At 40.9% G+C, this 18,525-nt stretch overlaps 2 protein-coding genes across 2 annotated transcripts in view; both read left to right on the forward strand.

Annotated features, from left to right (window-relative positions):
• The first annotated feature begins 847 nt into the window (after positions 1-847).
• LOC143130998 (alpha-2-macroglobulin-like) lies at positions 848-13,594 on the forward strand. Its single transcript, XM_076290333.1, has 23 exons — positions 848-955; positions 1,172-1,321; positions 2,419-2,565; positions 3,531-3,618; positions 4,529-4,682; positions 4,783-5,008; positions 5,247-5,373; positions 5,527-5,648; positions 6,053-6,104; positions 6,251-6,334; positions 6,430-6,606; positions 7,424-7,499; positions 7,786-7,942; positions 8,054-8,128; positions 8,608-8,679; positions 9,172-9,322; positions 9,415-9,605; positions 9,719-9,934; positions 10,030-10,163; positions 10,275-10,365; positions 10,986-11,054; positions 11,182-11,287; positions 13,505-13,594. The coding sequence occupies exons 1-23, from the start codon at positions 854-856 to the stop codon at positions 13,543-13,545; spliced, it is 2,808 nt and encodes a 935-aa protein (XP_076146448.1). The 5' UTR covers positions 848-853; the 3' UTR covers positions 13,546-13,594.
• Positions 13,595-17,516: 3,922 nt separating this feature from the next.
• Positions 17,517-18,525, forward strand: part of LOC143131454 (alpha-2-macroglobulin-like protein 1) — a 33,138-nt gene continuing 32,129 nt past the window's right edge. Inside the window, exon 1 of the mRNA XM_076291109.1 lies at positions 17,517-17,593. Coding sequence (XP_076147224.1) covers positions 17,517-17,593 — 77 coding nt within the window. The remainder of the gene's footprint in view (positions 17,594-18,525) is intronic.

Below are 18,525 nucleotides of genomic sequence, written 5' to 3' on the forward strand. Positions count from 1 at the left end.
AGGTCCGGAATGGAATACAAAGCTCCTACTGAACCTGACCACAGACTCTGCTGGAGAGGCCCAGTTCTCTATTAACACTACTACTTTCCCTGGAAGCTTTGAGCTCCTCGTAAGCTTCTAACTGGCTGGCTAAGCCTTAATGTCCTTTCAAATACATACAGTAATAACACTATATGGTTGAGAGCAGAGCCATATAAAGGTACCTTTATATGGCTCTGGTTGAGAGTATTGTGTGATAATGCCTCAATGATTCTCAGTGCTTTGTTATTCACATTCTCTGGTCCTTTAACATTTCGTAAAACATTATATTTTGTCAAACATTTTTAGAGATGAGCATTGTTGGTAAATGCAGAGGGAATAATAACCTTTTTTTATTTTTCTAGGCAAGTTCATCATCCATCTTTGTACGATATATTGGACATGCTACTCCATATTATGACACTGCAACAAAGTCGGTGTCCAGATTACAACCAGCATCTCCACACACAGCATCATCCAGCTCTCTGACCATAAAGGCTGTAAATGAACCTCTTCAGTGTGGCAAAGACGTACCCATCACCATTAAGTACACCTTCGCTGGGGAAACATTCAGCACAGACTCTGTGGATATCATTTATGTGGTATGTGGATCACAGATTACAGATTTGGTTAGAAATTACATTATTGGCATGTATTGGCATATCGTTACAACACTTACTGTGGTAAGATGATGCTGAGTTTCCTTGTGTGGTTCCATGTGTAGGTTTTATCCAAAGGGCAGATTGTTCATCACGGCTTTGTTGAGGCTTCAGTGCAGGGCTCCCTACCAGTAACTGAGGGTGAGGTGTCCTTCCAGCTCCCTGTCAGTGCTGAGATGTCCCCCTCATTGAAGGTCATGGCGTACTGTGTCTTACCCAGTGAGACGGTCTTGGCTAATAGCCAAACCTTCTCAACGGAGAAGTGCTTCAGCAATAAGGTGTGTCAGCAGTTCCTTGCTTTGAAATGTAAATGTTCTATCTTTTTCTCTCACATATTTATTGTTTATGTTTTGGTCTGACAGTGGTACAACAATACACAGACTGTTACTGTCAACTAACAATTATGTGTGCATTCATATTTGGCCTGTCTGTAGAGCTGGTTGCAACACAAATTGCAATGCAAATTGTTCCTCATTGTTTGCTCTGCATTACAGGTGTCTGTGCAGTTTTCCCCCCCTAAAGCAGTTCCTGGAGAGGAGAGCTCCCTGCAGCTGTCAGCTCAGCCTGGCTCTCTGTGTGCCCTCAGTGCTGTGGATCAGAGCATCTTTGTCCTGGAACCAGGGAAACGCCTAGATGCCCAGAAGGTTACCATAGCTGCACTGAAGACTAGCACAATGGCTATGTCCGAATTGGGAAAAATCCTGCCTTAGCATAGCATTCTGTGGCAGCAAGGCTTGGAGGCACGTTCAAATCTAATATTTTCATAAAATGCTGCCCTCCAAGATACCTTGTTTTGCTGAATTATGAAGGCAGCATACTGTACATCCTTCGTGCTGCCTTCAACCAAAATATTCTTTAGAACATCTCTGCTTCAACTCCCACTGATTAAAGTCAAGTGTAGGTATCCTGGCAATGACATTTTGTATCGCTGTCTTGCAGAGTCCGAAACATAGCTGCAATCTTGATGCCTGCTATGGCAAGTGACTCATTAGATAGTTGACAGCAGAGAGGCAGCAGCAGGCAGCTGCCTTCCATTTCGGACACAGCCAATGACAATATAAATCTCCTCACATATTGGGCTCTCAGTGTTAAGGCCCGACTGCACCAAGAACTTCAACTAGAGTAGAATTAAAGAAAAACTATGCAATAATTTACCACTTATATTAGGTATTTTATCTTTATCGCACCATTTTGGTGTTTCCAAATTACTTTGAATGTTATATGTGGTCATGTGGTCTTTCCCACAGGCCTCCTGGATATGCACTATGCAGTTCTGTGTTCCGGGTTGGAACACATGGAAATGAAAGAAAACCTTTCACAGCAAGACATTACTGCCTATATCAGCAAAAGACACCAGTTAGCATGTTAGAAAGCTCCTACTGTAACAGTGCCAATAAGGCTCTGGGACTGGGTGGTGCAAGGTTTTGCAGGCCTTTTAGGTAGCTAGCTCGCTAGTTTTAGACCAAAACTCCATAGTGCTGCTTCAAGCAAAGAACCACCAAGATTCTGTGGTTTACAATGATTTTACAGTGATACTAGATTATCAGGGCCCATTAAATATGGCTACTAATCGGCGGACTATGTTATCTGTCACCTAGGGTAATGCCTGCCATTGTTGAATAATGTAAATAGAATTGTCAAATGTCACTGTAATGACCAGCTTAGTGAGTTTTCAAAGGAGGATGATGTGGCATTGCATGTAATTCTTAGATGATGTCATTTGAAATCTCTACTATCCTAGATTTTTGGATTATTACCAAGTTTGGACTCAGGAATTCCTTATGACGTTGAAGATCCTGTAGAATGCCTTAAAGTCAGACCCAGGCGTTCCTCCATGCCATACTACCCTCGACGGCGTGTTGATACTGGGGCTTTCGCGGTTTTTAAGGTAAATGAAACACATACAGTTTGTGTAATCTAGTATATAATTCTAATTCTATACATGGGTCATGTTGACAAATAAGGCTTTTAAAAATGTGTTTTTAAAAAAATATTTTTAAAATGTACAGAATGCATTTTTTGAAGTTTTGAAGTTGGAAGACTGTGTTTAAACAAGTCTTAATGGCTGTGCAACATTTACAGGGGTTGTACAGTAATACATGTTTAGACTGTATTTGCAATTTCACCATCCTAAGTGTTTTTTTGTTTTTGGTAAGTATACCTGATGGTGTCTAGAGTGCACTATTATTTTGTAGTTGCCCTTATAACTTGAATAATAATGAATACTTTGAATAATGAATTGTGTACTTTATTCACATTTTAATACTTAGCCTCAGTTACAAAGTCATGTCGTTTTATCATATAAAAGATTCAGAAGATCAGACCTAACCTAACCTATAATATGCCACACAATGTTTTTTAGGCCAAGGCTCTTTCGGAACTAGCCTGTCTGCTTGTGTAGTTAGACCATTACAAACGATTAAAAATCCAGTGGCACGTCTGGTCTTTAATCAGCCAAAGAAGACATGTAACTCCTCTGTTAGTTACTCTTCATTGGATTCCTTCAGTTAAGGATCTAGAGTGAACCCTGACTTTGGGTCTTTGATAAAAGATCCAGGGTTAACCCTAACACTAACCTTGGGTCTTTGGTAAAGGCTTTAGGGTTAGCCCGAACTCTAACCTTGGATATTTGATAAAGGAGCTAGAGTTAACCCTAACGCTAATCATGGGTCTTTGGTAAAGGATCAAGGGCTAACTGGGGGTCAAGGATCACTGTACATTTGACTTAAATTTAAGCTCATATATTTTTTTTTTTTACTTTTGTGGTTTCCCAAAAAGTTCATCTGTTTGTCTTCCTGCTACATTTGTTTGTGCAACATAATAACCAATATCATGTGTCTTTGTCTACTGCAGAGTTTGGGACTGAAGATGGTCACTAATTTGGTTCTACAGATCCCTAACTGCTTAATGTTTAAGGGAGAGACATATCACAGGAGTCATGGTATGACCCTACATCAATGCTTTGGAGTATTTTGGTCATTAGATCATTGTAATCACAAACAATGGGTTGAATTAGATCCAAATACAATCTGCAACATTCTTGAACAAAAATCAAAATAGTAATGTAAATGTAAATCAGGTTTCTAGGCCAAGTATACTTGCGTATACAAGGAATTTTGTCTTTGGATTTATCCCATCCGTGAATTAGTGACACACTAACGGCACCCGCACACAGTTGCGTGCGTTGCAGTGCGTTCCCGTTCATTTTACATGGGCTTACGTCATTGCCGAACTGAATTGTGGGTCTGTTGCGTCGCGTTGCTCCCGTCGCTCACGTTGAGAAGTTCAGCAGGTGCTGTTATACTTACTGTTATACTTTAAGTAATTTGCATAGCTACCGTCGGGAACACCCACTGGCATGCGTTGACGGAACGCAACTGTGTGCGGGAGCCGTAACCCGGAGCTGTGAGCTGCCTTGCTACAGCGGCGCTCGGGGAGCAGTGAGGGGTTAGGTGCCTTGCTACAGCGGCGCTCGGGGAGCAGTGAGGGGTTAGCTGCCTTGCTCAAGGGCACTTCAGCCGTTCCCACTGGTTGGGGATCAACCGGCAACCCTTCGGTTCCAAGCCTGAAGCCACTGACATGAACAACAAAAGTAAATCAATGACTTGAGCTACACAGAACTTAAGACCTGTTAAATAACACTGACTAAAAGTGAAATGCGAGACCAGTTCTCCCGTTTGTAAAAATGAATTTATTTGTGCATGCATTTGCAATCCTATTCAAGCAGTAGGACATATTCACATGTAGTGATTGCATGACCAGGATTGACACATGATGCAATCAGCATGTAAATGTCAAGATGGAAATGATTTCATCCACTGAACACTGAAATAATGTTCTGTTTCTGTCAGTCTTGTATCGTGAGGAGGTCTATCCGCTGGCCAATAGGGTGTACTACACCATGGCTGGTAGTTCAGGATTGGGAAGACCTTCTAGAGAGGAATTTGGTGTGACTGTTCGCACAGTTTTCCCAGAGACGTGGATCTGGGACCTGACAGAGGTTGGGTGAGTGGCCCCATAGAAATCAGGGGATCATTTTTCTGTTTTACTCTAGTTTCAGTCCTCAACACCACAGCCTTTTCTTTAACATGTGCTCTCTTCACAGGGAGTCTGGAGAAGCACGAGTCCCTCTCACTGTCCCTGACACCATCACCACCTGGGAGACTGAGGCTTTCTGCCTGTCCCCCCAGGGCTTTGGTCTGGCCCCACCAGTTCAGCTCACAGTTTTCCAGCCCTTCTTCCTGGAGCTCTCCCTGCCGTACTCCATCATCCGTGGAGAGACCTTTGAGCTCAAAGCAACAGTTTTCAACTACCTGCCCAAGTGCATCATGGTACAGAGATGCATAGCTGGACATACAGATTCTGGCTTCAGTTCTCATTAAAAAAAAAAAAAAAACTCTAGTCATGGTTGACTTACTAACATTTATTAATTTATTGGAATTGTTACTAACACTTAAGAATATATAGTATCATTGCTTGCAGGAGAAAAAAAATATTCAGGGCCCTTGTGGCTAAACTCCTCTCTGTGTGGTTCTGAGTGTGTGTTAAATATGACCCCCTCTCTGGTAGGTCACAGTGACTCCAGCCCCTTCATCAGACTTCACTCTGACCCCCTCCTCTGATGGCCAGTACTCCTCCTGTCTATGTGCAAATGGAAGGAAGACCTTCAAATGGACACTGGTGCCCTCTGTGCTTGGTGAGTTAACACACTTCACAGGACTCACTATAATGCAAGTACAAGGATGTAACCATTTGCTGCACAGAATTCGTCCCAATATCAGCATGGGAAAGTGTAGTATAAAGATATTACTGCTGAAAGTAATGTAGTGTACTGTATTTTGCTTGGCAGGACTGATGAATGTTACTGTGAGTGCAGAGGCCACTCAGTCCCAGGGGTTGTGTGGCAACGAGGTTGTGTCTGTGCCAGAGAAAGGTCGCATAGACATAGTCACACGCCCCCTGCTGGTGAAGGTAGGTGGTGCCAAATTTATTATTAACCTTACCTCTGGTATTGTAATCAGGTACGTCCATCTGTGTGTGTCTGTTCACACCGGTCACAATATCTCTGTACTTCTACATAAACTGGATCTGGATCAGGATAAAATGGATAACTTTTGTTTGCGCTTTTTGCAGCTATGTTACACTCCCCTTATTTAAGGGAGAGTCGGCTGACTGCTCTTGTTATCATGGTAGTGGGTCTGTTATACTGTAGGTCCCCTGCTCTAGACACAACACTCTTCTGTTTTCTCTCTTCACAGAGCCACATTTTAAACACAAGAGGTGTTTACTACAAATTAATCATTAATCATGAATAAATTATGAGCCATATGTTCCAGTTTTGATTTTTTTTTTATCTCGGTTCTTTGTGTTTTAAGGCGGAAGGAACTGAGAAGACCGAAAGTTTCAGTAGGCTCTTATGTCCAAAAGGTGAATTGTCCCATACTGTTCCTATATTTCCATTGCTTGTCTATGTTTTTTTTTTTATATTGATATTCAGGTACAATTTTGCATGAAGTAGCAAGTCTGCAAATGAATTCTGTAATAATTCTGCTTTTCTCACATTGTTCCCACAGGGGGCGCTCTAACAGAGGAGGTGGAGCTGAAACTTCCAGCAGCTGTAGTGAAGGGATCGGCCAGAGCCTCAGTGTCTGTGCTGGGTACATGTTTAAATCTTCAGAGTTCAATAATATTTCTGTCTCAGTAATTATAGTAATTCTCTTAACATGTGTATAATGTAATGTGTTCCCTGTAGGAGACATCCTGGGTCGCGCTCTGAAGAACATTGACAGCCTCCTGAAAATGCCTTATGGTTGTGGGGAGCAAAATATTGCCATCCTCTCCCCAAATATCTACATTCTGCAGTACCTCCAGAACACTGGCCAGCTCACTGCAGAAATTAAGGAAAAAGCAACACATTTCCTTAAAAATGGTGAGAAGTTACTTTCCTTTTGAATGAAATGTTTCAGTGTCTCAGTTTCAGTGACAAAATGAACGACCTCTGACACACTAGCTTTTAGTGACCAGTTAGCTAACCATTTTCTGATTTGGCTATTGAATTCAATTAACTTTCCACATCCTGCTCCCAATTTGCAGATTTGCACCTTGCATGGCGGCAGTCCATCTCCACCATCTGTGTGTGAATGGATGAATGTGAGGCATACAAGTGCTTTTAATGCTCAGAGAAGCAACGCTATGTAAATGCAGCCCATTTACCATAGCACACCAATAACAGAGAGAATGACTTTCCCACATTAACTTTGCAGAGTCTGGCTTTGACATGCCCATTACTCAGAGGAGATATGGAGTCAGGAATGTCAGCATTTATTCTCAGCAACAACTCAATAGCCACATTTACATACACTTTTCATCCGATTATCAATCGGAATAAAATGCCTGATCCGATCAGAATTTTAATGGGAATGGAAGAGGTGGTGCAGTCCATTCCTGTTCCGATTGAACAGCAATGTACGGTCAATCCGATTGCCCGCTGTATCTTCTCAAGGAAAAATAGGCCACAACGGCTATTCCAATCAAAGATTCTAAAGCGCTTGAGAGCACCTGATTGGAATAGAACGTACGCCACAGATTTTTCCATTGGAATAGTTTAATAAGAATGATAAAAAAAACTGTCCGTGTAAACGTGGCTATTGTGGAGTAGCGAATGCATTAGAAAGGAGAAAGGGAAGCAGAGCTGGCTTTCTTTCATTTTGCCATATTGATATGCATCTCCGAATATAACCCAACAGGATACCAGAGGCAGCTGAACTACAAGCACCGTGATGGAGCCTACAGCACGTTTGGCAGAGGAGAAGGAAACACCTGGTGAGTTGAACCCAAGCAGTACAGTCAAGCCCATTGCAACCAAAATCATGACTGAACACTGAGAAGAGTTCGTCTCCATGTAGAATAGAATGAAACAATTTAAAACTATTAAACACTATGTAACAAGAGCATTGGACACACATCAGAAACAAACCATCTACAATGATGCAGGTAAAACTATAAGATAGGTAATCTCAATAGTATAAAATGTTATAATAATAGTATAAAATGTAATAATCTGAAAAGACTTCAGCTGACACAATATTGTTTTTAACTCTTCCTCTAGGCTGACTGCATTTGTGTTGAGGTCGTTTGGTAAAGCAAAGTCCTTTATCTACATTGACCGTGACGTTATTGAAGGTGCCAAGGGTTGGCTGGAAAATCAACTTAGTCCAATTGGTGCTTACCATATGCAAGGAAACCTCTTCAATAACAGAATGAAGGTTATTTTAATGATAATACATTTGTTGATGACAGTTTAACAGTACTTAGTTTTTTGATGGACACGGGTTTCTTGTTTCCTTGTTTTTATTGAGTTTGGTTTTGTTTTGTAGGGAGGTGTAAATGATCTTGTGACAATAACTGCTTACATCGCTGCCTCAATGCTGGAGCTGAATATGACTGTAAAGGTGAGGACATTTGTAACTCTGTTGAACTAACAAACCAACTCAAACTTATCAGAGGTCTCATCCAAACAGTTTACTGTGGTGTTATACAAGTATTTTTTAAAGTGTGTGTGTGTGTGTGTGGGGCGGGGGGGGCCTTGCCCATCCAAGGGGGGTGCAATATTCAAAATGAAATCAAAAGGAAAAGCTTCAACTTAGAGAGGGTGCGGAGATTGGTTGAATGAAACTGAAATCATGTAACTGGTCAGTGTGTGGAAATAATGTCTAGAAGCTATGCAACAGCTAGCTGGATGTCCCTATTTTGTTGGTGATTTTGTTTAACTGTTGATGTTGAAATCAAACCACCAAATACCAGCTGTTCAAATGTAGAAACAATGTTTTAAGAAAAGCTTGGGAACCAATATGTACTGTGTGAATTAAATTTAATCGTATTTTGCCTTTTAAAATAACCTTGTATGAGACAACCCGACATTTTGTTCCAGGCAAGTACCATGATGTTCTTGAAGTCCTACTACAGAGGGACACCCCTAAATCCAACAGGTCTCCCCAGTGTGGTAAGGAAATTACTTACCTGGTTGCTGGAGAAAAAGGTCTACTCGCAGCCTTAGTTTCAGGATCTATTCTTATTCTTATAGGGCCTATTTAAGCTCTATTTGCGGGCTTAGGTTCTATCTTCTAGGTTCTAGGTTCTTTCTTTCTGCCTGTCCTTATAATGTCTATAGTTTAAGCCAATGCACAGGCTCTATTGCAGACTTTTGTGCTATGGTATTGTCAAAAAGAAACAGTGATGACTCCATCCACTGTAACTAAAACTAAAGGTCTTTACATCTGTGATAAACAAACAATTAGAGCTACTTCCACAATGTTTTTATTCCATTTAAATATAAAAGTAAGTAAAAAGTATAAAAGCCTGGTAAATTATTTAAATTATTTTACTTCATGTGCTTTACATTCTTATAACTATAGTATTATTAACTGTCCTTTTTGCTTTTAATATATATTAAAAGCAAAAAGGACAGTTAATAATATATACATATTCTTGCCAGATGGAAACCCCGTTCTTTCTAAAACCATCCGTTAATGACTTCTCCAACACCTACACCACTGCTCTACTGGCCTACACCTTCAGTCTCGCTGGAGAAGAGGACATCCGAGCTGAGCTTCTGAAACACTTGGACAGTGTAGCAACCTCTGAGGGTAGGACAGAATTTACACTGTGCCTGAACAGACACACATGAACCAACAGTTGAACCTGCTTCCTTTATCTCATGTGACTCGTGTCTTCTCAGGGAGTCTCCTGCACTGGTCTCAGTCCTCATCAGAGAGAGCTGATTCTCTGGTGGTGGAGACGAGCTCTTATGTGCTGTTAGCTGTTCTCACCAAACCCACACTGACTGCTGCTGACTTAGGCTATGCTTCCAGGATTGTCAGCTGGCTGGTAAAGCAGCAAAATCCATATGGAGGCTTCTCTTCCACACAGGTGCTCCACACACCTTTCCTTTTTAAACGTCTTTTGTTGTGTTATTGTGTGTATGAGCTTTCCTCCAGCTTCAGTATTTGCCCACACTGAGGGTTGGGTTTGTATTCTCTCAGGACACGGTGGTGGCACTGCAGGCTCTGGCTCTGTACGCCACCAAGGTCTTCAGCCCTCATGGCTCCAGCACAGTCACAGTGCAGTCAGCAGGGGGCGACAAACACCAGTTTGATGTGAACCAGCACAACACATTACTGTACCAGGAGACATCGCTGCAGGACGTTCCTGGGAAGTACAGCGTAGAAGTGACAGGCTCTGCATGTGCTTCTGTTGGGGTCAGTGTGAAAGATAACTTCTTTGTTACTATACTATTGATGACTGAAATGCTGTTGGTAATGTTTCTTCATGTGTAAAACCTATTCTATAACAGGTGGCTCTTTTCTACAACATCCCCACTCCCACTGAGCACTCAACCTTGAGCATTAAGACTCAAGCCAAGCCTCTGACGGAAGCAGAGTGCAACAAGGCCAATGGGCAGGCCTTCACCCTAAACATCACAATCCAGTATGCAACATCATTCTGCATCAGTTGTTCCTGTTTGTCTGTTTGTACATTGTCAGACCACTTCTTTATAAAATGTATTCTTTTCACAATCACTTTAACTTTTTTGTGCAGGTACAATGGACCACTGCCAAGCACCAACATGGCTATAATAGATGTGAAGATGTTATCTGGTTTCACAGCTGACTCTGCCTCTGTTGAAAGAGTAAGTTGTCCGTCCTAAGTCTGTTTTAAAGCAACACCAAAGAGTTTTTTGTACCTTAAAATAATGTTTCTAAAATCGTTTCAGTGGTTCATCAACTCGTAACAGGGTGAACGGCACTTCTGCATTCGCTTCGCGGCCTCTTATAGGCTATAATCGCACTATGTAAGTTTGCCAGATCGGGTAGCGGATCTGTAGTTCGATGGATTGAGACATAAGAAACTACAAAATTGACTTGCATCTGATGTCGCAATACATCATACTTTCATAAAATCAATCAACTTTCTCTACCTTGTCAGTGGACATTGTTATTTGCAAAGCCGGTGCTGGATAAACAAATAGCGTGCGTGCAACAGAGGAAATGTTCTTTGGTAGGGAGGCAACACCGGGCATGTAACTGTTCCCGGGGCATCTGCTGCAACAATTAGCTTTCACTGTAATCAATGGAACTGGCTACACCAGATGTGACAGCAGTGCATATGTTAAAAAAAATTACAGCAGTCTTCTAAAACTATTTTTACACTCCGTGAACGGAATGCTTCACTTGCAGACCCAGTGCAGCCCTGGTCTTAGTCATTAAATCAGCTCCTGTGAAGGTGCTCATCACAGCTTTGTCTTTCCAGCTAAAGGGCAGCATATTTGTGGACCGTGTCGATGAGAAAGATGACCACATCCTTGTGTATCTATCAGTGGTGAGAAATAAACGTCTCACAAAATCACAACAGTCTGTACAGATTCTTACCCACCATGTACTTTACATATTCCTCACAGGTTTGCCCACAATGCCATGCATGAATCTGATGACCTTATGTTCAACAGGTTCCAAAGGATATTCCTATGTATTACCAGCTGACCATCCAACAGGATCTCCCAGTAAGCAACCTGAAGCCAGCCGTGGTCAAAGTGTATGACTACTACCAAACCAGTAAGATTCCCTTATAAGTATTACATATACATGCAGGAGACTCCCTTATAAACCAGAATAAAGTGTAAAAACAAATTTCAGAAACAAAAGTTTCACTCATAAACCAGTAAGACTACCTTATAAGCCAGTATTAGGTCTACACGTAAATACAAATGCAAGATTCTCTTGTAAACCAGTAGGACTACCATATCAATTTGAAAAGGCGAACAAAGTTTAAAGATTGTAATTAAGCAAAGTTCTGATTTGTGAACTATACGGCATTTCAGAATGTTTGTAAACAATAGGCTCCAAGATCCTTCCGGGTGGCAGAACGCAAGCGGCTTCCACTGACCTTGCATTGATCAACATCAATGTTTTAACTAAGTTTTAACTAAGTTGAAACAATAACGAAAACGTGTTGTGTTTGGGGTTGTGCCGCCAGATATACAGTAAAGTGTAGGGTTTTTATCGATGTCCTTCAGAAAGAAAAAAAAAATATCCAGCGGAACCTGTGGTCGAAGTTTAAAGCTAGTGGACGTCGTCAAAAGTAATGCTGCAGAGGAGATGGCAAGACTGCCTGGTGGCGGAGTAGCCACTTACGTCTGATCCGAGCAACAAAAACCCTATCATATCCTTTTTATTTAGATAGCAGGGAAATACACCATCTAACAGATTGTAAGTCAAACAGCAACAGTCACTAAAATAACCACTCAATGGCAGGCTGAGGTTCATTTACACATTAGGCTATAGTAGGCTAGCCTAGGCTACTATGCATTTCATTTAACGTTGCTATCTCCTTAGGGCCGTTTACACAAAGCACCTTAAGTTTTGTCCCTTTAGTATCAACCACGAAGATTGTTTGTTTGCCAATTTGTGTTTGCTTTTCTGAGGATGCAGATAATACGGGACTGTCCAAAATAATAGCAAGCTGTGTGCATATTGTTGATAAAATCAGATAGTGAATGACGCATTACAAATCTGAGTAGGCCTATAACTAACTTTGACAAGTTTGACGGATAACAGCCAAACACGGCAGTGACACTTAATTTCACGATGTTATAGTTATTAATGCACCTGTAGGCTGACTGTAGGCCTATCAATGGCTAATGTTAGCAATGAATAACTCAACTGGTAGGCTACGTTCAACGGACATTGTAACTAGCTTGCTAAAGTTATGCCGTAGTCTGCAACCCAAGCTTATGATCTTATCTTACCTTAATAATTTTCGGTGACATTTATCCATTCATCAGTAAAGCCATATATAGATATGAATTGAACAATACTAGCTAGTTAGATATTATCCTGACTGTCATCAGGGCACCAAAATAAACATTTTTTTTTACGTTTTGCCTGGCGAACCGAACCTCATGTGGTTATTTAGGCTGCTAAGGTCGTTAGTGCAACGGAATTTCTTATAAGATAAGAAAAGGAGAAAACCTTAAATACTTGAGGGAAAATGATAAGGAAACCGAAGTAGAATACTTATGCCTAAATATGTTTGTGCAGCCGATTTTATTTTAAGGGGGCCTTAAATCAGATTTTAAGGGAACCTGAACAAGGTGTTTTGTGCAACCGGCCAGTCTCTCATGTTAACTATGTCTGAATATCCACCACGTCTGTTTTTGAATTAACTTACCTGTTGAAATGTATTAGGCCTATAGGCTACGGCCGACGGTGGGTTCCCCAAGCAATTTACCTCACGTAGCATTTTCATCATTCGCCTTTGATTTCGACTGACTTCACTTCGTTCAAACTAGAGTGGACGCAGCATGGCTAGAGACACGTATGACTCATTGCATATTAATGAGACTTCCCATAACCGTATAAATATGAATGAGAAGTCCCGTAGCACCCCGCAAGACGAAAATCATTCATTCAAGCCATTACTCTGTTTTCTTGATCGCTCTGCCCTGGTCAAATTACATGAAGGGTTTGTTTACTAGTAGTGCCAATGGAGAATGATCAGCTTTTGCCACCCGGAATAATGTATATTGTTATTGTGACGTCATGGTAAATTCTCGTATAGCTATCGTGTTGAATGTGGTAGCATTGAGCTGACTCGTCAATGTTTGCACTTTTACCTGTGCGCGTCTTCCTCTTACCCATGGTGTTAAAATTTTTATGACATTGATCTTTAGTTAGATAGTTTGATTTAAGACTGTTCTCTTTGCTCATCACTCAAATTAGAGCCCATATTGTTATTCGCAGCTGATTGATGATGAAATCTGTTTCACTCAGGTGATGAAGCAGAGGCAGAGTACAGCTCCCCGTGTGCGTAAGACGAGATCCTGGTGGAATCAATCATTCTGATGTGTGTGTGTCTGTGTGTGTGTGTGTGTGTGTGTGTGTGTGTGTGTGTGTGTGTGTGTGTGTGTGTGTGTGTGTGTGAACTTTGTTTTGATTTTGTCATCATGACAGAGACGAAATAGACAGAGATTACATTCCATTAAAAATTCGAATTCATGATGTCTGAATGTCAATGTTATGATGACTTTCATTATGAACACAACTATGTTCAGTAAGGGATAACGGCTGCCGAGGTGTCCTGTTATACGGAATTAATGGACGAGGGCGAGGGGCAAAAAACTCCCCGACGCGCAGCGGAGTTGCCTCCGCCCGAGTCCATTAATTCCGTATAACTGGACACACCCGCTTGTGTTATCCCGCTTATCACCCGGTTGCCACTGTAAAGCAATTGGAAACACACGGTTCCGTTTATAAAGAAGCTCACTAGTTCAGCTTGTTGTAAAACTTTAGCATGGACAGTAGCTTGTTTACAGTTGATTCCATTGTTGCGAAGCCTGCAACCAAAGATTCTAGAGCGCTTCAACCGTCGTCCTACTATGGTTGTTATAGTTACCATTCATAAGCAGTGATATGGAACGGTGTCCTGTTATTAATAGCCACCCCACCAGCCAATCAGAAAAGAGTATTTCTTCTCTCCGGGTGATAACAATAAATATTTCCATTCTAATATGCACTATATGGACAAAAGTATCAGGACAGCTGGCCATTATTACACCCACATTTATGAAATCCAATCCTTAATCTATAGCCATAGTATAGCTATAAAAGCTTCCACTGTTCCAGGAAGGCTTTCCACAAGATTGTGGAGTGATTTTTTGCCCTTTGATTGAGATGAGCATTTGTGAGTTCAGGAACTGATGTTGGACAAGAAGGCCTGGCTCGCCATCTCTGTTGGTTCATCCCAAAGGTAATTGACGGGATTGAGGTCAGAGCTCTATGTGGGCCAGTCAAGTTCTTCCACACCAAACTCACCCAGCCATTTGTTCATGGACTTTGCTTTGTGCATTACAGTACCAAGCTTGAGTTCGCTGAGCTCTTCAGAATGACCCATTCTTTCGAAAATATATGTGTGAATACAGACTACATGACTGAGTGCATACACCTGTGGCGATCGGATTGAATGAAACACATTAATTCAGGGATTACATGGTTTTATGTCTCCCAATACTTTTGTCCATATAGCATATTTCAAATAGTGATTATTTGGTTACATTTTACTTGACAGTGTCGACATAAGAGTGACATGACACTGTCATGAACAAGTCATAAAAAAGTCATAAACATTTATGACATATCGCCACTGTTATTAAGTGACATTCGGTTTTTGTCATAAGAAGTTATGGTTAAGATTAGGGTTAGGTTTAAGGTTAGGGTTGGGGTTAGGATTAGGGTTTGTCATGACAGTGTCATGTCGATACTGTCAAGTAAAGTGTTACCGATTATTTTAATGTTTGAATTGAAATAGGAAGAAATCTCAATCTTTTTTTTACACTTAGAGAACTTCCACACTGCATGTTTTTTCTCCTCAAGCTATGTCTGTGGTTGGCTACGATTACACACAAAGACACCCCTGATTACAGCCTACATACAGAAACTCCACAAACAAACCACATCACGTAGCAACACTACCATCAACCAAACACAGAATAGTGCCCACATCTACAGTAAAAAGGATTATTAAATAGTGACAATCTCCTGGAATTATGCTTGGACAAGGAACTTGCCTGTAGGACGCTTGGATATTTTACCTCTACACAAAGGGAGGAGGACAGTAAGTGAGGGAAAAAATGTCACAAGGATGTTGTTGGAGAGTTTATACTGGGATCAGAAAGTCTAAAAAAACATCCTATGCTACCTTCATGCGAGTTAAGCCTTTCTTGCCATTTAATTGCAAATGTAAGTGGCTGAAGTTGCAAATTATTGCTTAAAAAACACTAAAATGAAGATATGGTCGCCACAGTGATTTCTCTAAAAATGTCTTTTGACCATTACTTCAAAAGTTGAAACTGGAATCTGCCCATTTTGTTGTTTGGACAGAAACGGATTTGCATGTTGAGCAGATTTTATTTGATTTGGAGTTCTGAGGTATGAAAGCAAGAACATTTTTGACAGACATTATTCTAGAGTTAGTTGGCAAGTTTTACACAAAGCTTTCATCTACCATGGCCACTGTGTCCTTACAACCTGGAATATTTGCCTCAGTTGAATCACATGGCTCTGATTGTGCTGCAAGTGCCAGTGGCCAAGAAAAAACCTGGTGTTTCTGTGGCCAGGTTGAGTTTAGAAAGATGGTTCTATAATTGACAATGCAAAATGTCATATTAATTGGTTTCACTACTCATGTATTAATGTTATGATTGCACCAAAGGGAACATGGTATTGCCCACAGAGCCAAAAGCTACCCCAGTCTCTTCCAAAAAAGAAAGAAACCTCCAAAGTAATAAAACAAAAAATAAAACTGCTGTGAAGTTTCACTGATACTTTATTTTTCCTTTAATAAATCTGTGTTCTGATGATAGTGAAATGCTGTGTGTTCTCTTCCACAACAATACAATGGCTTAATGACTGTAAATTAACAATCATTTATATAATTTTAGCCTACTGTATATAGACACAGAGACATGGATTCATTTATATTTTCTATTGCCAAAGTGCATATAAAAATATACTTACAGTAGGTAAAAATCAACTACTGATGGACAAAAGTTTACCAGAGCACAACAGACGTCCAATCTTATATGCTACAATAACCATCACTATCTACACATCAAGAAATTAAAAGTTTTTTAAAACTGTTCTCTTTCTGGCCATATGATAATTGGCTTCATGCGAATAAACATGACATCGGTGACTATCCTTGTAGCAGTAACTATTGACACGTTGAATGCATATGACAGGAAAGTTGAGGAAACATTTAGCCTAAGATGCATCAATGTAAGCATCAACTGCTTAAACTTATCAAGTGACTTCTTCACAGGGAGGTGGGGACTAAGGAATGTGAAGAGTACTAACAGTATCTGGTATGTATGTAGGCCAGTGAAAAATAATAACTTTCCATCCTTATCAACAAAGGCCCTTTGGTCATAGGAAGTGAACAAATGTGCAACATCACTGAATGTTTTCAGTTCTAAGACTTTGGAGTTCAGTGTTCATAGCCTCAATGACATCACCAGTCAATTCAGTTTGAGTCCCTGTACAGCACAAATTATCGCTGACATAATCACTTGTGTTGGGGTCATCAGTCTCAGCAGCAGCAGCAGTAGCTTCAGCCTCCTGTCTCTGTTGGGTTTGATTCATGTGACGCTTGTAGCGTGAGTTCCCTGTTTCTTTGGGTGACCGAGGTTCCTCCTTGCTGACCTGTCAGTCCAACAGATGGCACCAAATCTGGGTCATCTTTTTGGTAAAGGTCAGACTTCCTACCGGTAATACAATGAAAAATACTTCACATTTTAGCTCTACGTTTTAAGAACGATCAGAATAACATATTAAGTCAATGCCACATGCGGTAGCTTGATATGAATAATATTATATCAGTGTCAATGTCAGCTTTATCTAGGCCTAGCACATTTAAAATATCCAGTGTCCTACCAAAGTGCTTTACAGTAAAAAATAAAAGCAATAATTGTTTTTACTGTTTATATTAAAAATATTATTATTATATCATACACTAGAAATCAATCAACATGAAATGTTTTTCAAAGAAGGAGGCTGCCCAGAGTGGAAGTGCATGGTCCTGCAATCCAGTCCCTCAGGAGTTTAGACTTGTAGGTTATAGAGTGTATTGACATCATTAACTGCCAAATGTGGAAAGACAATTTTGTCCCAAAGTTAATGATTAGGGGGCTAACAGGAAAAGGTATCAGGGGAATTGGATGTTTCCTAGTACCAGTGGTGACCGTTACAGCAGTGAGTCTTATGTCCAAACCCCTGGAGACACAGAAGAATGTCCCTCTGGAGGATCTGCACTGCCCTGGGGCTGCTGGCTGCTGCCGTGGGTTACGCTAACCCAGCACCAAGGCCGTAAGTGAAGCTGCACACACACACACACACTCACACACTTAAAAGACGTTCTAAGAATGTCCTCTAAAGCAGTGTTTCTCAAAGTGTGGTCCGGGGACCACTGGTGGTCCGCAAGCTATCCCAAGTGGTCAGCGAGCAGACGTGGTAAAATATAATATAGATGAGTTGTTTGCCATATTGAACCAATTCAAACAGTTCTGCAACACTGCCTATGTAAGCTATGCCACTTTAAATCATATGAATCCTCTGACACAATAAGCACTCTGACAGAATAAGCAAGGTGCAAAGATAACCAGTGAGCTGAGTGTTCAGTGAGTAAGCCTTGTGTAATATACTGTTGAAGTAGGTCTACTGTTTTTTTTTTTAGCTAGGTGGTCCGTGATTTTTTTTTTTTATTGGTTAAGTGGTCCTTGGTCTGAAAAAGTTTGAGAAACACTGCTCTAAAGGTATTGTGTTGTGTAGCCTTCAGAGAAGGTTCCCAGAACGCCCCGTTACAGCTGTTTTTGTGCAACTGTTAGGGAAGCTTTTGGGAACATTTCCTGTTGGTTATATTAAGCCGGTGCCAACACTGACCACTCAGGTCAGATGCCTGATGAATACTTGAGTGGTCGAAACATTGTAACCTGCCATTAAACTGGGAGCATACAAGGCAGTGTGCGGATATCGTTTCTTCCTTCTAAGATATTTAACATAATGTACAGTAAATCGCTAATAAAAGTGTCTGCTAAATGAATAACCAATACATGGTAGGACTTTTTACAATGCACACACAGCCCTATATGTTCACACAAACAACAACACACAGTGTGGGGTTACATGCAAACAAATAATCAGATTTCAGTCTGATTATACTCTTTACTTGGTCAGCCGCTAGAAGGCTGGCGGTATCTTGGTAGGGTCCCAAATGACAAAAAAAAAGCACGCACACACAC

The sequence above is a fragment of the Alosa pseudoharengus genome, unplaced genomic scaffold, assembly GCF_046254945.1.
Source record: "Alosa pseudoharengus isolate Yale_2024_CS ecotype anadromous, Long Island Sound unplaced genomic scaffold, YU_APseudo_1.1 YU_APseudo_1.1_scf_18, whole genome shotgun sequence".
Lineage (NCBI taxonomy): Eukaryota > Metazoa > Chordata > Actinopteri > Clupeiformes > Clupeidae > Alosa > Alosa pseudoharengus.